General features: G+C 41.9%; 1 protein-coding gene across 1 annotated transcript; it reads left to right on the top strand.

The window, feature by feature from the left end:
* On the top strand, positions 1-24,677 carry CALB1 (calbindin 1). The gene is made up of 11 exons (XM_033155535.1): positions 1-215; positions 823-899; positions 8,470-8,541; positions 16,423-16,506; positions 16,615-16,671; positions 19,208-19,285; positions 20,800-20,855; positions 21,459-21,498; positions 21,610-21,663; positions 21,803-21,874; positions 23,281-24,677. The coding sequence occupies exons 1-11, from the start codon at positions 134-136 to the stop codon at positions 23,392-23,394; spliced, it is 786 nt and encodes a 261-aa protein (XP_033011426.1). The 5' UTR covers positions 1-133; the 3' UTR covers positions 23,395-24,677.
* Positions 24,678-24,913: the final 236 nt, after the last annotated feature.

Raw genomic sequence — 24,913 nt, 5'->3', positions numbered from 1 at the left:
GCGGAGATCGCCCAGGAGTGACTAGCCCGGGTGGAGAGTCAGCACCGCGGACAGCGACATCCCCAGCAGCTGCAGCAGCACCGCCGCCACCAGTCGCCGCCTTTTCTCCTTCCTCCACCCAAAGGTGCACGCCATGGCCGCGGAGACTTACCTACAAGGCGTGGAGATCTCAGCAAGCCAGTTTTTCGAGATCTGGCGTCATTACGACGCTGATGGTGACTACAACCCCCCCCACCCCCCACCCCTTCTTCTCAACCTGTCCCACCTTGGCACCCAAGAGCGGGTGGAGAGGGGCTCCGAGGGCTCAGCCGGGCAGGGGAGACAGAGGCCACGGGGGGAAGAGGACATTCCTCGCCACTCCTCTTTCTGCCAAGCGCAGGAAAACTTTGCCCGGCGCGCGTGCCAGAACTTTTGCCTGCGAGCTGGAACGACCGGGAAGCTTTTGCGAGGACTTAACTGCACCGTTCATCTCCCTCCCTCCCTCCCTCTCCCTCCCTCTCTCTCTTTCTGTGTGTCTCTGGGTGCCTTGGGAGCGGACCCTCTTGGGAACAGGGTTGCTCGTTTTCCTCTCTGGTGGCACCTCAAAAGTTCAAGCGCACCCACTCAATAAAGAATGCATAGACTTAGAAGTTCCCTGGTGATGTTGCTTTTCTTGGGGAGAGAGAGGGATGAAAGTTCTGTAAACACGTTGAAAGGCACCGCTGTTTTTCAACGTGCAAATGCCGCCCCCCCCTTCTCCCACCTTTTCCAGCTGGTAAGGGAGAGTGAGCTAAACCTCCGCAGCTGTAACGAGCGATGCTCTCCCTTTTCTTTGTGTTGCAGGCAATGGGTACATGGATGGAAAGGAGCTGCAGTGTTTTATCCAGGAATTGCAGCAGGCGCGAAAGAAAGCGGGCTTGGTAGGTTAAGATTTCTTTCCCTCATTGCTTTATCTCATCTTCATTAAAGAAGAGGAACTATCCTCAGGTGAACTCCAGCAATGAGGCGGCACCCGTTCTGGGTGCATACCTCTCGTGTAAAGTGCAGGTGAATATGGCCTAGCGATTATCAAAGGAAAAATGACTTTGGGAAATCTGGGTGAGATGGAAACTAGATAAGAAAGTTTCTTGGGCCCTTCCACTTCTATACAAGAGCAAACCAAGTGATACTGGAGTTCTTAAAGTGATGTACAAAAATGTGCAAGGAAAAGATTGTTCTGTTGCTTCCTCAGTTTTCCCCACCCCAGTGGTTAAAAAGAAATTGAAAATTAGCTGGATGCATTGTTAATACCTTGGCTGAAATACATTTCTGCCCCTTGGTGGCCAATAAACAGATCTGCAGATTAGTTGTAACTAGAACTAACTAGATATTAGATATTAGTTTGGTTTTAGAATACTGGAATATTAGCACAAAACAGGGTTATCTGACTGTTGCAGGTGATGATCATGTTTACTGGGGGAAATGGGAGTGATTAAAATGGAAACCATTGATGTGTTATTTGGCATTAATGGTAGGGGGTGTTTGGGAATTTTAAGGAAAAAGTTTTTAAATAATGCAAAACATATTAACTATTATCCCTATTTGAAATATGAAACCATCTCTTATCGGAAAAGGAAATGGGAAAATAGGCTTGCTAGTTAATGAATATATAATTCAGAGAAATAAGAAAGATGAAGTATTGAGAGTCAGGCTTAAGAATATGTGCCAAATACAATGAAAATCCAATTAAGAGAGCTCAGCTCTGAAAGATATTCAGTGTCCCTTGAAATAAAGCTGAAGTTATCCAGTGATATCTGACCAAGTCATACTTGGAATAGACTGAAATCAATGAATTTAAGATCACTGAATTCAACTGATCAGTGTACTCCAAATTTGACTGATGTTGTGTATTACCAAGGATGTGTATTCGTAAAATATTGACACAGTTCCTGTAAGATTATTCCAATTTTAAAATACATTTGAGCTGTCCTTTAATGATTGTGAGTTAACTGCATAACTGAAAGTTTGAGTCTATCTACAAGTTTACAATTTATGTGCGTACAGTTGAGGCTGCCTTACAAAAATTGTAATCAAGCATTATAAAATGCATATTTATTATTGCTATCAAGGACCTGAAGATGTGATGCAAAAATGGATTTGTAATAACTTCAATTATTTTTCAAATGAAGTGATGGCTGGTCCCTATCATATACTTTTTTATTTTTGAGGTTTCTGCACTGTTTTCACTTTTGGCTTTGCAATCTGAGTCGTTGTCTACATTTCCATAAGAGAAAAATAGATTCATAATTTATTTTTAAAAGCAATCACTATTAAATCTACTCTCTGTTTGATAAGTTCTTCATTCAACTGAAAAGATTGCATTTTTTAAATAAGGCATTCATCCCATCCCCCCCCCCCCGGGAAGATGGTGTCAGACTCCTACTAACAAATTAAAGTGCTCTCAAAGTGATATATAAAATCTCTGTAGGCACTTTCTTGTGTGCCACCCACAGTGTTATATTTACCTTTTAATGCATGCTTTGAAAGTGCTCAGGTGTTCTTGTTCAGTTTTCCATTGACATTGCTTCCGGACAAGACTATTTCTGGAATTTTCTGAAAAGAACAGCACCAAAAGTTCAGTTCTCTCACTGGATCATTCTTAGCTTCTTGATCCTTGAAGCTTTTCTCTTTTTCTGGACTAATGCATGTCAGACTATCAGTGGTTTCACATCTAAGCTGATTCTTGGGTTTGAAAGGCTTGTTTTGCAGATATTTCTTTAGTTCACACATCTTGTTTCACTGGTTACTATTTCAAGCAGCTTTTGAGTTTAGTGTCCTTTCTCAGAAGCGGTGTGTGGCAAAATTAATGTATGTTCTCTAAGCAATTTTTGTGGTTTTACCACTATTTTCGTACACATGCAACAAAAACTTCGATTTCGCTTGCATTTAAGAAAGCTCTTGTTCCTTTCTTTTAACAACAGTACTTAATGCATTTTTTTACAACTTAAATTTAAATCTCATTCACCTTGCATATCTTATCCAGGTTTGTTTGCTTTTTTTAAAAAAAGACTGCTTAATTCTCTTTCCTCCCAATATTCATGACTTGTAATATATTTATCTTAATTATGTTTTGGCATAGACTTGGTGGGTAGGATTAATGGATGAAAATGAATCCTCCCCTGTAGGATATGCAGCATATAATAATAATAATAATAATAATATTTATTATTTGTACCCCGCCCATCTGGCTGGATTTCCCCAGCCACTCTGGGCGGCTTCCAACAGAAACCAAATACAACAATATCAAACATTAAAAACTTCCCTAAAAAGGGCTGCCTTCAGGTTTTTTCTGAATGTCAGGTAGTTGTTTATTTCCCTGACCTGTGATGGGAGGGCGTTCCACAGGGCGGGTGCCACTACCGAGAAGGCCCTCTGCCTAGTTCCCTGTAGTTTTGCTTCTCGCAGTGAGGGAACAGACAGAAGGCCCTCGGCGCTGGATCTCAGTGTCCGGGCTGAATGATGGGGGTGGAGACGCTCCTTCAGGTATACAGGACCGAGGCCGTTTAGGGCTTTAAAGGTCAGCACCAACACTTTGAATTGTGCTCGGAAACGTACTGGGAGCCAATGCAGATCTCTCAGGACCGGTGTTATGTGGTCTCGGCGGCCACTCCCAGTCACCAGTCTAGCTGCCGCATTTTGGATTAATTGCAGTTTCCGGGTCACCTTCAAAGGCAGCCCCACATAGAGCGCATTGCAGTAGTCCAAGCGGGAGATAACCAGAGCATGCACCACTTTGGTGAGACAGTCCGCGGGCAGGTAGGGTCTCAGCCTGCGTACCAGGTGGAGCTGGTAGACAGCTGCCCTGGATACAGAATTAACCTGCGCTTCCATGGACAGCTGTGAGTCCAAAATGACTCCCAGGCTGCGCACCTGGTCCTTCAGGGGCACAGTTACCCCATTCAGGACCAGGGAATCCTCCACACCTGCCCTCCTCCTGTCCCCCAAGAACAGTACTTCTGTCTTGTCAGGATTCAACCTCAATCTGTTAGCCGCCATCCATCCTCCAACCGCCTCCAGGCACTCACACAGGACCTTCACGGCCTTCACTGGTTCTGATTTGAAAGAGAGGTAGAGCTGGGTATCATCCGCATACTGATGAACACCCAGCCCAAACCCCCTGATGATCTCTCCCAGCGGCTTCATATAGATATTAAAAAGCATGGGGGAGAGGACAGAACCCTGAGGCACCCCACAAGTGAGAGCCCAGGGGTCTGAACACTCATCCCTCACCACCACTTTCTGAACACGGCCCAGGAGGAAGGAGCGGAACCACTGTATAACAGTGCCTCCAGCTCCCAACCCCTCTAGCCGGTCTAGAAGGATGTTATGGTCGATGGTGTCAAAGGCCGCTGAGAGATCCAGCAGAACTAGGAAACAGCTCTCACCTTTGTCCCTAGCCCGCCGGAGATCATCGACCAGCGCGACCAAGGCGGTTTCAGTCCCATGGTGAGGCCTGAATCCCGATTGGAAGGGATCCAAATGGTCCGCTTCTTCCAGGCGTGCCTGGAGTTGTTCAGCAACCACCCTCTCAATCACCTTGCCCAAGAATGGTAGATTTGAGACTGGGCGATAGTTGGCCATATTGGCCGGGTCTAAAGATGTTTTTTTAAGAAGCGGTTTAATGACCGCCTCTTTCAGCGGGGCTGGGAAGGCTCCCTCACAGAGGGAAGCATTCACCACCCCGCGCAGCCCATCGCCCAGCCCCTCCCGGCTAGCTTTTATAAGCCAGGATGGGCAAGGATCAAGGAGACAGGTGGTTGGTTTCACTCGTCCAAGCAGCCTGTCCACATCCTCGGAGGTAACAGACTGAAATTGATCCCACGCAACTGGACTAGACAGGACTCTGGCACTCTCCCGCCCTGGCCCTGCTCCCACGGTGGAGTCTATCTCTTTCCGAATCTGAGCGATTTTATCTGCAAAAAACTTTGCAAACGCATTGCAGGAGATCTTGGGGTCCCTACCAGGCCCCGATGACGAAGGTGGCTCCGATAGATTCCGAACCACCTGAAAGAGTCTCCTGCTGCTATTTTCCGCAGATGCAATAGAGGCGGTGAAGAAAGTCATATTCTGTAGGTCTGCCAAATCCCCCCCCCCGCCCCATGGGAAACCTCTTTTCTTCTGCAATTCTTAACCCCTAATAAATTAAAGAAAATGAGGCTTCTACAATCCTATGTAAGTTTGCTTGTGAGTAAGTCTCACAGAGTTTGGTGAGTCTTATGTATTTGGTAGACTGCTATTTATAACAGTCATAGGATTGGACTGTATGCATAGCAAAGGAAGATGTTGCAGACGCTCCAAAAATCTATATAGTTAATCTTCCATGCTTCAAATTTACCTCATCAATAAATTCTGAAAATGCATTGCTTTGTGCATCATCTTGCTGCCCAGGAACAATTCCCAAAGACCTCTGGGGTAGATTTGTCTTAAGATCTGCTTCCAGTTGTACTTTATGCCTGACTGACAGAAAGCTGACAAGTGCCCAGTACAATGAAGTGTGAACACAGCTGCTTAGTAACAACTTGATGCTTAATCATTAACTAGTTGTAGCTTGGATATAATATTCATTATGCTTCTCTTAAGCCCTACTTGGGCATTCAAAGAATGCATGGAGGAATAAAGCATGGAGTAGTTGTGGGGGGTGGGGTGAGCACCAGGGGCTCCTCTTTAACCTCTCCACATTGAACAGGAAGGCCTGAAGGGAGGGATCTTCATGCATTCTACTGAACTCCCTTAGAACCCTCCCTGAAATCGTGATTCTGATTGCTTAGAGTCCCTGATCTGGGAGGCGATTCCAAGCATGTTCAAATGTACACATGAAAGAATCTTTCCTTCAGACATTTGGCCTCACTATGTGGACGTCAGGGAGGAGATGAAGATGTTGGAGCTGACCCAATGGCCTTTCTGGGCTTTAATGCCTCTGCAGTATAGGTGCCTGAACTCCATGTGGAAGAAGAAGAGGAGGAGTTTGGATTTGATATCCCGCCCTTCACTCCCCTTAAGGAGTCTCAAAGCGGCTCACATTCTCCTTTCCCTTCCTCCCCCACAGCAAACACTCTGTGAGGTGAGCGGGGCTGAGAGACTTCAAAGAAGTGTGACTAGCCCAAGGTCACTCAGCAGCTGCATGTGGAGGAGCGGAGACGCGAACCCGGTTCACCAGATTACGAGTCTACCGCTCTCAACCACTATACCACACTGGCTCTCTCCATTCCTCCATTCCTACCAAATAATACAAAGAATGGAGAATAGAGGTCCCCTTGCAGAGTTGCTCACTTTGCTGTACTTGCTTGACTTTTCAGTACCATGCCTGCAAGGATACAAACACGCTTTTGTTATGGGGGTGGGTGGGGGGACACATTAAAAACTCAAACTGCTCACCACAGAATTGGGAAATAGACCATAGCGAAGTGTGCATTGTTCAGGGATCTATTATTTATGGCGAATAAGATCTAAGAAAATATTTCAGCGGCGCCTGTAGATGCCTTCCATAGTTGTGCTAATTTTATACCTGCCAGTAGCAATCTTTTTCACTTCAGTATCTTTGAGAATACAGCGTTATTTGTTTTCACTGCACATTTGAAATAACTAGTTTGGATTTCTGGTAGGAAAATGGAAGTGAATTCAGCGGTGCGGGGCATCTAGCAGCCTGATCCTATGCAAGTCTCTCAAGAGGAAGTGCCTCTGATTTCAGTGGGACTGACTTCCAAAAAAGCACCCTTAGGCTCTGAGTCCAAAGGATGCCGTCTCACGCACAGTTGCTTGGGAAGAGGTCCCTGTGAATTTAGTGGAACTCACTTTTGCTTCCATACACAGGCTCAGACTATACAGACAATGACACTCAGCTGACAATGAACCACTGTCTCATATATGTGATTCATTTTAGATATGTGATTCATCTCATAGCCAGGTAGTGGAACTGTGGAAGGGAGGTTTTTGTTTATTAAACTGAAGAAAACACTGATGGTTCTTATTAACAAACTCCTTTTGAATGAAATTTGTAGTGATGATGAGAGACAGTGTATGCTACTGTGAGTGTCCACAATTTGATCAATGTTAACAGTGACAAGTGAATGTGGACAACCCCAGACAAATTTCATAAACGTCAAGAGACTCAAAGATACATCTGCCAAAGTTGACAGTCGGTTCAATGTGGTTGTCAACATTCACTGCTATATGTTCATAAAATGGCATTCTACATACATTTATTAAATTTGTCTGAGATGGTCAGAATTCATGTAAAACTGGGACAAATTTTGGACATTCACCGTAACATAAACTGAATTGTACTGATGTTGTTTTATGAGTTAAGAATAATATGCTCTAGAAACTTAATGGCTTTTATATATTTACTTACTTGGAAATAGTTTTGATCATCTCTGTGTTAGCAGGGTGGGGAGAGAGAGAGAGAGAGAGAGAGAGAGAGAGAGAGAGAGCAATTGCATGCTTAAATTGGGCTGAATTTTTGTGAGGTTGAATTTTTTGTAAGGAAAAACAGCTGTTCTAAGGCAAGTGAAACTGTGAGTGGAAAACCTCTACCTTTCCCTCTTTTGCACATTTCATCCAGCCTGTTTGTGTCCATTGTGTTCTTCACCAGCTAGTGCTGATTTTTGTTTTTACTGGAAAAGTCCTCTTTATTGCATGATTCTAGTTAATCGGATATACTGTCAAGAACATGATGGCATCATGGGGCTATGTAGCCAATCAGATTTTACTGTGCGACAATATCACTGAGTGCAAATGGAACCCTCCTACTGCACACGCTCTCAATGGGGAAGGAAGAGGGAATGTGTCCCCATTGCCCATCTGGGGTTGAATGAATGATAGAGATGCATATTCAGAGGAGGATGTATCCCGTACTGACTGCATCATTTCCAATGGAATATACATTTGGATATGAATCCAAATGCACGTCAGTCCATATCCTGTCCCAACTAGTCAAGTAGGAAGGACTGAATGAGTGCTCACCTGGTTGCTTCAGCAACATGGGTGTGGCCCATTTTGCAAAGAGATGCAAATATCACCAAGAAAGGGCCGGGGACACACGTTAAATAGTGTAAATGGTGGGAAAGCACAATAGTCAATGTTTTTGCATTCATTTCTGGATATGTAATTTTTTTATATGCCACTGTGTATAACTTTACATTTAACAACATTCTGGAAAATCTGAACGAAGAAATTCTGCAGCTTAGTGTTTAATTTTGGAGCAGTTAATGTCCTTAAGGCACATGGTTTTAGGCTCAGGATGTTACTAGACATGGCAGAACCAGCAGGATAGGTTCTTAATTAATTACTGTATATGATTCATTAGTTTTAAGAAACTGCATAGGGTAAAACCTACTGGGAAGCTCCTTTAGCACCATTCATTTCTGTGGAAATTTTGCAGGAGACATTCCTGCAATCGATTGTGCCTTTGGCTTTCTTTTAAGTAATAATCATTGTATTGTACATTTACAGGACCTGACCCCAGAAATGAAAAAATTTGTGGACCAGTTTGCAAGTTCTGATGGAAAGATAGGAATTGTAGAGGTAAGCTAACTGGTTTACTTATTGCCATTTAATGAATTTGTTTATTCATGTTGGTCATAGCTCTGTAGTGATTTGTATTATTTGCTTTTGATGTTTCTCAGAAAATGGCTTTCTTCATTTTATTATCTTTTATTATGAAATTTATGAACTTTTCATTTTATTATGAAAACATTTTGGTGTTTTCATTCTGAACTGTGTAAACAACCCAGTTCTTGATGGCATTTAATCTTGAGACTGTTTTGCATAACAACAACAACAACAACAACAAAAGAATAAATGCAAAATCAAGCATAAACAAAATCATCACAGAAAACAGGTTAGAAATATCAAAGCAGAGACAAAAAGGGGACCAGAGCAATCAACAGAGCATCTCTTTTTAAGAAATTCAAATTGCCAAAAATATTTAGCTGCTTGAATAATATTTTGTTTAGGTTGACATTTTCTAAAACTACTCTTCACTGGAAACCTCACAGCAAAAACCTTTCTGGTCTGGACTTAATTTGAGTAAACAACGATATGAAGAATGTTGTTGTTTCATTTTTGGAGTTTGCTGCATATTGCTCAGTGAGGCCTAAACATGCTTAGGTATGGCTGGATCATGCCCAGTGTGTTGGATAATGGTTTTATATAGCAGCTTCGGCCATTGACTGGTTATGTAATGCCCTTTTTAAACGTTCATTGAAACTGAAGTAGAGAAAACAGTAGATCTTGCTTTGGAAACCAGCTTAGCTTGATCTTGAAATTTGCTCCTGTTGTTTAAAACAACTGTAAAAAATACTGTCTTCACTTGAGAAAGATGCCAGTCATTGTGATAATAGGCAAGAAATGAGAGTTCTTGTTTCTAATTTTGCTCCAATAATTTATCACTGGACACTGGTAAAACCATACAAGGTTGATTCTCGATGTGATTATCTCACTTGTGAATGCTCTCAGTAGTCATTGCTGTCAGTGAGAAAGGTTAATAGGGATGAAGTATCTGGTTGCTGATATAAATCTGAATATTAGAATAGCCATTCATTGAGAACTAAGATGTAGACTGTAAATAAATGTGGAATTTTGTCCAAGTAGACGTGCATAGAATGAAGCTTCGCAAGAGTTGTGCATGTGAAGTCCTATAAATACATTCATAAGAGTGATGTATTAATTTTTATTGATTCAACGGTGAATTATGAATCCAAAAGTTCAAGGCAGATTCAATAGCTTATAGTACAGATATTTAAAAAGACAGCTCTAGTTGCAAAGCCTCATCCTTTGAAAAAGGGCAAAGGGAACTGGAGAGTCAAAGGGAAGAGATCCTATGAAAGATGGAGGATATGAATCTTCAGGCAACAAGAACCATCCCATCAGAACTACTAAAATCAATGTCAGAAGAAGATTAATTTAAAGAAAACCATACAGCAGGATAAAAGCAGTAAATAGCATTAAGAATCACTTCTTTGGGAGTAAGACCACTTGAACTCACTGGGACTTACCTCAGTGGGGCTTACCTATGAGAAAAGATAATGATGTAGAATTATGTAATCTTTAGTACAAACATCATTCTTGATTAGTAAATAGAAAATGAGACTGGCGTAATTTATTTCCTAGTATAAATCACCTAACTGCAGTTTTAGGAGGGTTATTTTTGGTGTTGATTGTAGTTTTTTGTTGTGTTTTAAAGGAACATTTAAGAATGGAGGCTAGCTTACCCCTTGCTTTCTGTGATTTTTCTCCTCCTCCAAGGTGGCCCAAGAGATCTTCTTTTTCCAAAATACGTTTTCTTGTGAGATGATATTTAAGCTTGTTAAAAGGCAAGCTGAATAGTTTAAGACATTTTCAGCACTGCTGCTGCTGCTCAAGTTAAAGGAAATTCTGGAACATCTTCAGGAGCCTGCATTAGTGTGGTTCCTCCCTGAGCTTTTATCCATTGCCCTCGGGCTAATGTGTAGAATTTGACAAGCCACTTGTTCTTCTAAAAGGCTCCCCCTCCCAGCACTCCTGCTTATTTGTTCAAGTCACTGCCTGCACCGAGATGGAGTTTCAAAAACCCATCCTTTAACATTCTCAGCCTGCAATCATCCCATGTTTGAACGATTCAAAAGCTTTTTTTTCTACTAGGGAAAGGTGGTAGAAGGAAGGGATGTCATGATGGAAATATACCATTTTCTTGCTTTGCTTTGCTTTTTTTTTTTTTTAAAAAAAAAGGATGTACACAAACACTACTTATCTATCTAATCATTTCACTACAGAACAGAATGCAAACTAGAGGTTAATTTAGAAATCCACATAAGAAGTATTTTTTTTTTAAAAAAAAGGTTTCACTACAGAACAGAATAAATTCCTCTCTAGAAATAACATTTTTTCACAGCACTTTCACTCCTAAAGGCAGACCTGTATAATTTGTAGCCCATTAGTCATCCACAGTACCTATCTGGTGCTTGGAAACCCTGTCATTTTTCAGATACAGCCAAATGGCAAAGTCATGACATTTTTTGAATCCCTACTAGGCTGCCATGTGGCTGGTTGACTGTGTATGGCTTGGTGTGGGTCATAAGGCGCTAATAATAAGTGTCCTGGTTTTTTCTGGGACTGTAGAAATGAGTGATAATTTGTCAATCTGTAACACATGTGTTGGTGGAAGAACTGTTCTACCAAGTGTTCCCTTCCATGACATAGGAAATTGGGGTGTTTTTTTTTTTTTTAAACCAGTTCTGTTTATCCATCTAGCATGATATTCTGAGTGGCAGCATCTCTCCAGCTCTCAGATGCCTTTCCAGTTGCCAAAATACAGGATCCTATAAACTGGGTATACTATAGCTCAGCCTCAGTGTACCATGTAGCTCAGCAGAATACCTGTTTTGCATGCAGAAAGGTCCCAGGTTCAATCCCTGGCATCTCCAGTAGGGCTGGGAAAGACTCCTACTGGAAACTCTGGAGAGCTGCTGGGAATCAGTGTAGACAATATTGTGCTAGATGAGCCAATGGCCTGATTTGGTATGAGGCAGCTATGTACTAAGAATTGAACCAGAAACCTGCATTTAAAACACGTGCTATGATCCACACCCAGTAATTGATTGGCCCAGTTCTTTGCATTAGAATCTTAATTCTGCTGTTCCCCCCATCTTTTCTTGGTAATATTCAATTAACCTTTTTGGAATGGGTGGGGGGGTCAGAAACATAAGCAAGTGCAGCTCATATTTTTAACATAACAAGGGGCAGACTTGCTCTGTTAATAGTCATCAGTTTGAATCTAGACTGGGATGCAGCTATTTCCGGAGCAGATCCAGGACTCAACAGGTTTTGGAACTTTGGAGTAATAGCACAGTAACTGAGAATACAGTACCTGGAAGCACAACAGGCAACAATATATTGGTGATATTTTGGAGGCTTACTGTGGTTCCATTTGGTTCCCTATATTCCCCAGTGCCATTTGGGCCAGTCTCAGTACCAGCCCTACCATTAGGCAGAGTGAGGCAGCGGGTGCTAAGGAGTGATAAGTGGACAGAGCTGGGAGTGCAACTCTGTGCTAGCCTGCTGCTCTCTGGTGCAGTGTAGGATGCTGTGCCATCGCTGATGTACAAATATGATTCAAATGTCAGTCTGGTCATCTTCTTTCATTGGATGGGCATGGATGGGCATGAGCGTGGCATTTTCCTGTATTTGACCTGGGCAACATACTGTCTTGAGCAGACCTGGCCAGCTTGTATCCAGAGTGGCAAAGGGGTGTTGTTGTTACTCAGAAGACTCAGGGCTGTACAAAGCATTATTAACTTCTTGTCACACTGAGATCTGAGTCATGGTGAATCCATTCTGGATTATATAACCCACTCCATCGTTTTGGCTCTACCAAAACTTCCCACAAGGACTCATTCCAATCTTTGAAACATACAAAAGTTAGCATTCAGAGAGACAAATTAAAATGCTGAAAGTAAGAGATACAAAAGGCTGCATCGGCAGCAGTTTATTTCCGGTTATACCAAGGCAGATTCTCCGAACTATTGCTATAATATTTCAGCAGAAGTTTTGCGCTGCAGCTTGGTAAATGGGGGTTGGCAGCAGCAAAATCCTGTAATCTCAAGTAAAAGGTAGAGACTGTTTCTTAAAAGTAATCTTGGCTGCTGGATCCATTTTTCTCAAGCAGAATTCCAAGAAAGACTGTATAAAGAGCAATTTGTAAAAGTCATATCCATACCGATTTCTAAAGCTGCTTCCTTACTGATGGCAAAATTGCCGCAGTTTTCATATATAATCACTGTTGCAGGCTCTGAGAGACGTAAAGACAGATAATTAGCATGGTTTGTCATCTATAGTCATATATTACTGAACTCTGTGCAGCTTCTGTGCAAGAGCACATACACAGCAGCGGACTGTTTGGACTGGGGTCACTGGCAGTAGCACAAAAGCCCCAATAAACTTTGCAAGATGTCTGTCTCTCCATCTATTTCATAAACAATACTGAATAAGTAAACCCAGGAACATTCATTTCTTTAAAACAGGTGTGTGGAATCTTTAGCCACCCAAAAATGCTGAACCACAGCTCCCTTCATCCCTGCTGGGGCTGGTGGGAGTTGGAGTTCGGTAATATCTGGATGGCGAAAGATTCCCCACACCTGATTTTAAACATCCAAAACTGTGAGGGGTGGATGCATTTGGATGTTGCCTTGCGCTTCTGTGCTAGTTCCAGATTTTGTGGGACCTTTTGGCCATTTGCTTCAGGGAGCCACCCGCCTCCTTTCCTGTGTTGTCACTGGTCATTTGCTTGCTTCTCCACCTCCCAGGGAGAGAACCAATTTGGGCAGAGGTTCCTGCTCCTTCTCCTCACTCCTTTCACTATTTGCTCATTCAGAGAGGGCAGGTGAACGTGAAGCAATCACAAGGTGGAGCAGCAGCAGGGCCAAGAGATTCCATGGGCTGGCAGCAGGGCAGCCGACTTCAGGGATAGGGAATGTGACAGGCTCCCATCATCCTTGGTCATTGGCCATGCTAGCTTTGGTGGGGCTTCCTCTGTTCTGGTTAATTGAATAGAAAGAGAAGAGAAGAGAAGAGAAGAGAAAAGAAAAATCTTTATTGTCATTGTCCCCTTGCAGGGACAACAAAATTACTCGGTTGCTCTATCCACTCAGATAAGGCACTCCACATAAATTTAAAATAACTACAGTTACAGGTTGGTAGCCGTGTTGGTCTGCCATAGTCAAAACAAAATTAAAAATTAAAAAATTCCTTCCAGTAGCACCTTAGAGACCATACCATGTGCACACGAAAGCTCATACCAAGAACAAACTTAGCTGGTCTCTAAGGTGCTAATGGAAGGATTTTTTTATTTTTTATTTTGTTTTAAAATAACTACAAAACACTAATTAAAACAGTACAATAAGATACAATATTCCTTTCAGTGGCATCTCTCCAATTGTGAAATGCTCTCCCTGTGGAAGTTCAACCAGCACCAACAATGTAAACTTTTAATCACCAGGCATTTCCTGTTCTCCCAGGTTTTTAAGATTGTTATATGAGATGATTTACAGCCTGTTTTGGTGCTCGTCTTTTAGTAGGATGGGGAAGGATACTTCTGTACAATGGTGGATGAGCACTTTTAGCATTTCTATTTTTTGGGGTTTTTTTGTGTGTACTTTATTATTTTTGTATTTTAAACATTTTTGTCAATTCCCCTCCCCCAAAGAAAAGATGAAAAAAGATTGCCATCTCATTGCCAAGCAGCATTCTTTAAAAATACAGATAGAAAGTTTGGCCTTGATATCAACCATTGAAAATGTTCTTTGAAATATATATTTAAAGGATAATCATTAGATAAAGTTACATATTGATGTGGAAGTATCCCAAGTCAGCTTATGCATTGGTTTTACTAAAACATTGGTTCACCAGTCTAATTTGAAGCAGAAAATTAAATATTTTGAATTCCAGTGTTGCATTAGGTTGACAGCTGCCAGAATGTTCATTTGCCTGAGTGTTTAGTTCTCTCAAACTTCAAGTGAAAAGTCAGCATCCATTTCAAGTATTCTTATATGTGAAATAAAACCTTGAGTTTACTTTTTTTAAAAAAATCTAAATACCAAACATTGCAAATCAGTACTTGGCTTTCAGCATTTCCCATTGGGCAACTTGAACAGTTCCTTTCTGAAATACTTAGAAAAGCACGAGGATATTGAGGTTATGCGTTGAGAACTGTGCTTATAAGAAACCCTTTGCAATGACAACCCTCCAGACAAAGGCATTCTATTTCTAGCTCATCTAAATGTGTTAAAGCAAGAGCCCGTGGATTACGAGACGGGAGCTGGGGACAACTAAGATCCCAGTGTACTGCAGCCATGAAGCTCAAGTAAAGGCAATAAGGAAGGAACTGAACTTGGGGTTGGGACAAGGGAGAAGGTCAAAAGTGGCATAATTTTAAGTCCAAATCCAAGAAGAAGAAGAAGAGTTTGGATTTGATATCCCGCTTTATCACTACCCGAAGGAGTCTCAAAGCGGCTAACATTCTCCTTTCCCTTCCTCCCACACAACAAACACTCTGTGAGGTGAGTGGGGCTGAGAGACTTCAGAGAAGTGTGACTAGCCCAAGGTCACCCAGCAGCTGCATGTGGAGGAGCGGAGACGCGAACCCGGTTCACCAGATTACGAGTCTACCGCTCTTAACCACTACACCACACTGAAGTTACTGAAGGACAGTTTTGGACATGGCACTGATGGGAGTGAGGAATAGGAAGCGCAACGGCCTTGTACTTCCTGTTCTCTTTCATGTCCATCCTGTCTGAAATAGAACACTCACACCCTGCAGTCCTGGTGATGCATACAGGAGCTCTCGATTCAGGAACAGCTAGTATGTCCCTTGCTGGGTATGAAATATGTGAATATTCTGTTTATGAGACAGAGTTGCAGTGGAAGAACTACAGGGCAGTTCTTTCCTCCATATCTGTGTCCCATCGAAAAATGTAATTTAAAGGGATTCTCAGAATGCAGAGAAGATTCTCCCAAATATCACTTTGATATGGATATCTGAAGCTGGTTCAAACCATTAGACCATTTCAAAAGAAAACTTTTGATCAGGGCTGGCCCACTCCTGAGACAAGGTGAGGCAACTGCCTCAGGCAGCAGGATCCATGGGGCAACTGATCCCAATGTAGATATTTATTTCCCCCCCCCCCCTTGTTCCTGATGTAGATCTTCATTCACCTCTTCTTCCCTGGAGGAGAGAGGGAGGCACCATTTTGCGGTTCTCCTCGAATGCAAAAATGTATTGGACTGGCCTTGCTTTTGATTGTGCATCAAACACCATCCCCGCCCCTGCATAATTAAATGCAAACTATATTTTTTATGCCTTTTCAGCCATGGAAATTATATAGCTCTGAATACAAGTTACAGGGGATCAACAGCAGAAGTGGGCTATTGCATTCATGTCCTGCTTGTGGGTTTCTCCTAGACATTTGGCTGGTCACTGGGGGGAGCAAAATGTTGGACTAGATATATTCTTCATATACTCTTACATTATTTGGAAAAAAAATATGAATATTGTGACAAAATTCGGGTTTATTAAAGGAAAACATGCAGCAGTTTTAAAGTTCTGCAGCAGCTTGGAGCCAAAAGTCTCTAATGGAAGAACGTCTTCCACAGAAGACTCCGTCTGCAAATATTATAGATTGAACTCCTGCTTGCTTCCTTTGGCAGCATAATTACATAGAATATTTCAAAGTTTCAGTTTATCGTGCCACAGTTTGTTTCAATGTGGTATGCACAGAAAATTCTGGTGGACTGAACTTGGTATTTACAGACCATTGATAAATATGCAAGTTATTTGAATTTCTAAAATATTTTTTTCTCTCCTAAAGCCTTAATATGTATTACATTTATTTGACGGACAATGGATTTAATTCAGTCTTAAATCTTTTACAGCTTGCTCAGGTATTACCAACAGAAGAGAACTTCCTCTTATTCTTTAGGTGTCAGCAGCTGAAATCAAGTGAAGACTTCATGCAGGTAATCTATATAATTTTTTTTGCATTTTTTAAAATTTAATTGCCAGGTTGAAAGAAATGTTTTTGTTTGTGCTTGATTTAGTTTTAATGGCTGACTTCTCAATTCCAGACATGGAGAAAATATGATAGTGACCATAGTGGCTTTATTGATGCTGAAGAACTTAAGGTAAGAATCTATCTGTGTTTATTTATTCATATGCATTTCCTGCCCCTACTCCAAAGGTTTTTTTTCCCCCAGGGGCGGCAGCGGAATAAATTGCAAGAACAGGAAGACATAGCAAAACATATAATATATTAAAGAAATTTGGTGTGGTTTTTTTTTAAAGCCCTTTCCTGACTTAACTGTTGAGCCCCTCAAAATGGCCCTGGTTGTCTTGCAGTGTTTCTTAAGGCGCTCGGGGTCTGGGCAGTTCTGCAGAGAGTTTGAGGTTCCCTTATTGTGGTGATAGTGGTGGGGACCCACAAAGCACGCATCTTTTTGTATCTTTGCTGTTGTAACCTGATGTATAGCGGGTGTCATTAATAAGAGGCACTTTCAGAGGATCTGAAAGATGCCTGGGAAGAAGCTGTCTCCAAGGAATTCTGGGTTGAAGCTATTCGAATAAGAGGGCTACACAACCCAATGCAGTCTTAATACAGTACTGCCCTCTTCCCATTCCAGTAATACAAATCTGTGAATGTTTAAAGACGACAGGAATCTTCAGCGTTGCAAAACAATAACTCACATACCTCAATATCACTTTTTTTTAAGCTTTGGAGTTTTTGTCAATTTACTCCCTTCCTCCTGGTATCATCATCTTCATTAACTGTTCTGGAGTTTCCCACTGCAGACCACAGATGGGGATTATATGACTGAGTAGTCTCCACTGCAGAGGTGGATGGGTAGTAGCTAACTAGAAAACTAAACATTGTTCTAGCCTTCTCCTTGCCTGGCTCGTTTCTATGCATAGGGAAATCATTTAATCATGTCATATGATGACAAATTAGGGACGCGGGTGGCATCTAAACCACTGAGCCTCTTGGGCTTGCCGATCAGAAGGTTGGCAGTTTGAATCTGCACAACGGGGGTGAGCTCCCGTTGCTCAGTCCCAGCTCCTGCCAACCTAGAAGTTCGAAAGCACGCCAGTGCAAGTAGATAAATAGGAACCGCTGCGGCAGGAAGGAAAACAGCGTTTCCGTGCACTCTGGCTTCTGTCATGGTGTTTCATTGCACCAGAAGCAGTTGAGTCATGCTGGCCACATGACCCAGAAAGCTGGCTCCCTCCTCCTGAAAGCGAGATGAGTGCCGCAACTCCATAGTCGCCTTTGACTGGACTTAACCGTCCAGGGTTCCTTTACCTTTACCTTATCTATAATGACAAAGTGGCAAAATGATTCCTCTAGCTAGCAGGGCCATTGGCCAGGGATGATGGGAGTTGTAGTCCAAAAATGTATGGGGACCCAAGGTTCAGAAAGGCTGATCTAGAGAGTCTTGAGTGACAAGCTGGCTGGCTGCCCAATATTTGGAAAATTATTCACTGAAGGTCTAGGAAAATCCCTGTTGATTATCCCAGAGTTTTCTGGATATTTTGATACAAACCAAAGTGGATTGCACAGTTGCCAGAAGAGGAAGGCGAAGGCCTATAGCTCACTATGAAGCACCTGCTTTGTGTGTGTACAAGGTCCCTGGCAACTCCAGTTGAAAGGATCTTGGGAAGCAATGCTAAGGGCTTGAGATTTTGGGAAGTGCTGCTGTAAGAACAACAATCTTGGACTAATAGTCTAAGCTGGACCAAGGAAACTTCATATATTCGCCGAGGTTGCCTACAAGCTGCTTGGTGCAGCTCAAGGCCTGGGAAACTACTCTGGCTTGATGCCAATACTTCCCCAACCAGCTACTCTTGAGATGTTTTGAGCTATAGCTCCTGCCACCCCTGCCCATTGTCTATGTCCCTGGGAGCTGACATCTAAACCATCCGGAAGACCCCAGGTTGGGGAATGCTGGTGCAAAATTTCGAATGGGCAGTTGCCAGAAGATCACAAATCAGCTGTCTGATGGGTAAATTCTGCACTCACTGAATGCTCTTAAAGCTCTAGATTTATATCTGCCTGTCCCACCTCCACTGTATGGCCTGGTTTTAAAACTGTTTGGACTGGCTGCTCTTTTTCTCTTGTGAAGAAGAAAGCAGCTGGAACATGGCAGTGAAGCAAATCCACGCTGACAAGCCTGTCTTGAGGAATGGATTCATGGGAATCACTGCTTACTTGTTCCACCAGCTTTGTGCTACAACATAGGCCTTGTACTCCCAGCCAATCAATCTCTGCTCCATTTAGTGCAACACTCTCCACCCCCAACTATCAGAACAACTGGAAGATCTGGTCTGAAATATGAAAAGTAGCAATACTCCAAAGAATAATATTAAGAGGTTAGAACAGGTGTGTGTGCTAGAGAGAGAGAGAGAGAAAGAGAGAGAGAGAGAGAGAGAGAGAGAGATGCTTCCAGGCAATAGGCATTTGCAATTCCCCAGCTCTCTAGACTTCTTGCTTAATAAGGATTTAAAATGTCATTATGAACTAGGACAATTGACTGATCTCCTGGGAAAACAAGTGTCGTTTCCTAGATGAAAAACAGTATTTTTTTAAAGGTCAGCAAAGCAACTTACTGCCTTACTTCGGTTTTATTGTCTTTTTTATACTTACCACTCATGTTCGTTTTCTTTCAGAGTTTTTTGAAAGACCTATTGCAGAAAGCAAACAAGCAGATTGAGGATAAAAAGCTGTCAGAATATACAGACATCATGGTAAGAGCAGGAACTTAGCTCCCTGTCTACATATTAAGGCATATCTGTTCTAGAAGCTAGTATCTTCTCTCATTACTGTATTTTCCCCAACTTCTTAATTAATTTCAACGAAGTGTGTGCAAGTTCTCATACACTTGAGACAGGAGTTGTTAGATTGAAACTTAGGAGTTTGGACAATGACTTACACTGAATTTACATGACGCAGCTTCCTAGGTTCTGGTAATCAGTTTGGCACACATTCAGTGTCCTGGTTAAATGCTGACATAATGGCCTTAAGATAGATTGCTTTTGCAAAATCACAATACAGTGGTGCCTCGCAAGACGAAAATAATTCATTCTGCGAGTGTCTTCGTATAGCGAATTTTTCGTCTTGCGAAGCACCAACGGAGAATAGCGGTTTTGACGAAAGGAAAAAAAAAGAATTTTTTTGCGAGGCAAGCCCATTGACATTTTCGTCTTGCGAGGCAGCCTTCCGCTAGCGAATGCCTTTCGTCTAGCGAGTTTTTCGTCTAGCGAGGCATTCGTCTAGCGGGGCACCACTGTACTTCTCTTGCTATGGAAAATCAGTGCATGTGAATGTCTGGCTGGCTTTGTTAATAATAGATTTATTAAATTGGCTAGTTATTGTTTGACAGTGATATTTATTATCTCCGTGCCTTTTATTGCATATGAAATGTTTTGACATGTGCTTAAAGGTGTCTCAGGTTTTTTTTTAAAAAACGGTAAGACAACAAAGATGGACTATTCCAAATCAAAATAATAGATTGGATCCAAAAGTGCCCTTCTGTGAACCAAATGGCTTTGGATGCAGCAGGAGGCTTCCATTAATGGTGGAGGGGAAACATAGGGAATCTGTTTGTATACCAAGTCAGATCATTGGTCCATCCAGCTCAGTATTGCCTACACTGATTGGTAGTGGCTCTCCAATGAGCTACAGTCCTTCCCCAGTTACAGGTGGGTAGCCGTGTTGGTCTGCCATAGTCAAAACAAAATCGAAAATTCTTTCTAGTAGCACCTTAGAGACCAACTGAGTTTGTTCCTGGTATGAGCTTTCGTGTGCATGCACACTTCTTCAGATACACTCTGAATTTTCGATTTTGTTTAGTCCTTCCCCAGATAGTAAATACCTGCCACTTCCTTTTGTTGCTCACTCCACCACCTTCCATACTTTTCTGGAGGACTCCCCAACCTTTCAAAACAGATTTTCTGGGGACACAGGTGAAAGCCAAGAGCACAGTGTTCCATGACCAGGGCTTTACTCAATGAACCTTAGATCCAGCCCAATGAAAAGAGTTACAAAAGCAGCCATAGGGTGAAAGCACATTTAAGGAACCCTAACTTTAACATGACCACAGAAACAAAGCCTTTTTAAAAATACCCACCTGTCTCTTAGAGGCCAATTCACTTGGACTAAACAGGCATTAAGAGAAGGTGACGATGTTAACTGTTTGTTGTTGTTGTTTACTGCTGGTATTGGAGAGAAAAAAATGTTCACACAACCCCTCCCTTTTCAGCTCAAGATGTTTGATGAAAACAATGATGGGAAACTGGAACTGACTGAAATGGCCAGGTATGTATTCTTCAAAGAGGGTGAGGGAATGAAATGAGCACCAATCAGCAGATGAAACACGAGAGGGGGAAATGGCCACATGCGGCTGAGAAACAGTTTCTATGAAATGCAAAAATTTGGGCTAGAAACCTCTCTTCTTCTCAGTGTTCAACCCTTTCATTACAAAGACAAATCCTGTATTGTAGAAAGAAAATGTGCTATATATATATATATATATATATATATATATATATATATATACACACACACATACATACACATACACACACACACACATATAATGTTGCTTATCAAAGCAGTTTACAAAGCATATTGGATCCCCCCCCCCAAAAAAATACAATCCACAAGTGAATTAAATAAATAAAATTTAAGGAAAAGTTTGAATGGGACAAGCAGCCTACAAAGAAGGATTTTACATGAAAAAACGTACTGGGGTTTTGCAGCTCATTTTAGTAAACCAATTCCCAGTCAGCTGTCGAGGTCATCTCCTGTCTCGTTTCTTGAAAAGGTTTGCCTTTATACATTTTCCAGATATGCAATTCAAGTTCCTACTATAATCACTCAGCAATTGTTCTGACTTCTGTTTGTGTTTTTTCTCCAAAGATTACTCCCAGTACAGGAAAACTTTCTCCTTAAATTTCAGGTATGTAACACGATACTCCTAAATGTTTGAACACGCCTAATATAAATTATATGTTTGAGTAGTGATCCCAACCACTACTGTTCTAATACCTGTTTTCTTTTTGAAAATTAGGGTGTCAAAATGTGTGGGAAGGAGTTTAATAAAGCCTTCGATACATTTGATTCAGTAAGTAGACTACCTACAATATTTATAACTCGCTTTAATTTTTAAAAGATCTCTGACCTTACGTGTTCTGCAAGACAAAACAATGTAGCTGAAAGCAGCTGAAAGCAAAGTTATAATTGCTCATGTCTTTTGTTTTCAGGATGGGAACGGCTACATAGATGAACAAGAATTAGATGCTTTGCTGAAAGATCTCTGTGAAAAGAACAAAACGGTAATTCTAATTTTATTTCCATTAAAAGTGCACTTAAACTCTGCCCTCCCCATCTAGTCAGTTAAGGTAGATGCTCTGAATTCAATATATTTCAGTTTCTGGATACAACAGGAAGATAGGGTCGCCGTGTTTCAAAAAGATAAAACCAGGAATACCCCAAGTTGTTGAGAAATCAATAAAATGTGATTTTTTGATTAGCTTGTCTAAAATTCAGGACAAAGCGCCACATTTCAGAGATCCCCCCAGCCCGCCAGATGTCAATTCCCCCTTTGAAATCCTGGTAATATCCTGGAAAATCCAGACGTATGGCAGTCCTATAGGAAGGTGTACAGATAACTATAATTTCACGTACCTGTCATGTGCCCTGAAAAAAAACCAGACTTTCCGTTTTTTCCCGCACAAGATTAAGGCAGCCATTTTGAATGCCACACAGGATTTCACCCTGAAAAAGTGGGGTTTTTTTTGGGGGGGGGGGTGAGAGCGAGGCGTGGGTCATGTAACTCGCCCAGGGTTTCAAAAGTTGGATGGTATGATATCATAGGAAGCTACTTTATGCCCAAAAAGTGGCTGGGACCTTATGGATCCAAAACAGATGTTCTATCTCTGAGTTACAGCCCTTTCTCCTATCAAACAGAAGTAGTATTACTCCCAGGTCATTTCCAATCTCTGTATAGTTCATACTACCACTTCAGTGGGCAACTTGCCTGCAGGCGGAGTAGAAAAACACTACTTATCTTATGCCTTTCTTTGTATTAAGTGGGCACTGATGATACTGCTTCAAAAAAAGGGGACATTTTACTACCTGGTTTTGCTCAGTACAGAATTAGTTCCCCTTCTCCCAAACCACTGGCACCATCTCTTTCAAGCAGCCCAGAGGATACAGCACATGAGCGGATTATAGCAACAAACAAGCTTACAGTTCAAATATTTTCAGGCAGTGATGCAATTCTTAATGGCAGGATTCCAAGTTGACCTGCACACCTGCACGCTTACAGAGGAGCAGATTTTCCAGAGTGTGACTCTGCTGTGCTGTGGAGCGATACCTCAGCCGTATGGATTGGGGCTGCTGTATGGGATTTCCCCCCTTGATTGGCACTTTGCTGAAAGAAAGGACACCAGTTGTGGGAGACGGGAAGGCAGATACCACTGGCCCTGCATAGGTGGTTGCACAATTTACTCATATGTGTAGACCATCCGTAGAACTGTCTAGCCAGGAAACTAGCCAACACTCTCAAAACCTTTTTTGTCCCCATCCATATTGAAGCTTGGGCTCTGCTGTCTTTTCTCATGTAGCAGTAACACTTTGTGTACCCACGTTAGTAACTGAGCTGGGTTATAAAGCACTCTCTCTCTCTCTCTCTCTCTCTCTCTCTCTCTCTCTCTCTCTCTTAAAAAAACCCTCACAGGAATTAGACATTAACCACATTGCAACATACAAGAAAAACATCATGGCCTTGTCCGACGGAGGAAAGCTTTACCGAACAGAACTTGCTCTCATTCTCTCTGCTGACGAGAATTAGAGCCCTCTGATTACTTCTACTTAACTAGTGATATATCATATCTTTAAAAAACCCCGACAACAACAACCCAACAACAATAACTGTGCACTATAAGAGGGTAGGCTTTACTTTCTTTTATATCTTGTAAATTTAACACTGCATATAGATAATTAGCCAGGTTATGTGGCACATTCTTTTCAGCTTGTTTCTATACTGTTTGTAATGTACAGTTTTTTGTAACTACAAGGTTGATAAAGAGGATGTCTATGTTTGGGCCAGTCCGATTCATTTAAAGTAATAATAATAATAATGGCTCTTAAGACAGAGAAGAGTGGGAGATTTCAACACTCAGCTGAGACTGTTTTTGGCTTGTTATGTACTTTGACATTTGGGGCTGCAGCAGCAATAATGATCTCCATTAATGAAATGGTTCTTCTCACTATGGTGGAGAGAAACTCTGGAGTGGGGGAACTAAAAGTTGTCAAGACTGGAACTCCCTCCAGCCCCAGCCTGCATGACGAGGCATGATGGGAGTTGTAGTTCGAAAACATCTAGAGAACTACAGCTGCCCCACCTGTGGCTTATACCCCTATCCACCTCTCCAGAGCTGTCCATCGGCTCAGTCAGTAGACCATAGGGAAAACCACTCTTAAGATGTGGAAGGGCTACTTATTATAAGCTGTCCTGGAGTGGGAATCATGCCCACTTCAGACTTGTCCCGTGGCACACTTGCTGAAAAGGTTGGCCCTGACTTTGGAGTTACTGGAAGCTGTAGAGAAATTATCAGGAAAGCAAGTCTGTTACTTGCAAACAACGCTAGATGCAGTGTTTCAACTAAGTGGGAGAGGGGAAGAGGTCTGGGATTCCTGGCAAACAAGCATTGTTATTAGAGAATGTAGCAGCGCTGTAGTTAATTGTGTTAATTCCCAATGAGTTATCAGTCTTACAGCTTTCCATTTCCCCCTGACTTCAGATCCCAAGGCTACAGTTACCTTGGGACACTGAGGAATTTAACTTCATGAGAAGCCTTTAAGCTACTTTGGTAGCCTAACAGGTACAACAATGTCTTACTGTATAAACTGCAAGCTTGGTAAGAAAAGTGTACAACAAAGGAAAGGCAGGCAGAATAGGTACCACAAGCTGGCCTCTTTATAACTTTTAACGTTTAATGATTGCTGCTGTGTCAGAGAATATAACAATCCATTTTCTAAAAACTATTTCCACTTGCAGAATATTATAATTCTAGCAAACTGCTGTTTTTACATCATTCTGTGTAATCTATAATTAAATTTAATATACTAAGACTGCTGGTGTCTAGTCTTGTCTACTTCCTATGTTCTGTTACTTTGGCAGGTGATAAAGAAATAACTTGCACTTTTATACAGCTAGGATCCACAACACGGTTAAGATTGCATTTTGCCCAGGTTAATCTCAGTCGCCACAATGTAGCCCAAACTCGTTTCCACGAGAGAGATAATCAGGGATAGCCCTTTCATTTCAACAATGCATGGCACCATTCCACTGAAATTCATAGGACTTA

This window comes from Lacerta agilis, chromosome 7, assembly GCF_009819535.1.
Source record: "Lacerta agilis isolate rLacAgi1 chromosome 7, rLacAgi1.pri, whole genome shotgun sequence".
NCBI classification, from domain to species: Eukaryota; Metazoa; Chordata; class Lepidosauria; order Squamata; family Lacertidae; genus Lacerta; species Lacerta agilis.
The sequence above is the reverse complement of the archived record's forward strand: the minus strand, read 5'-3'. Positions and strand labels throughout refer to the sequence as shown.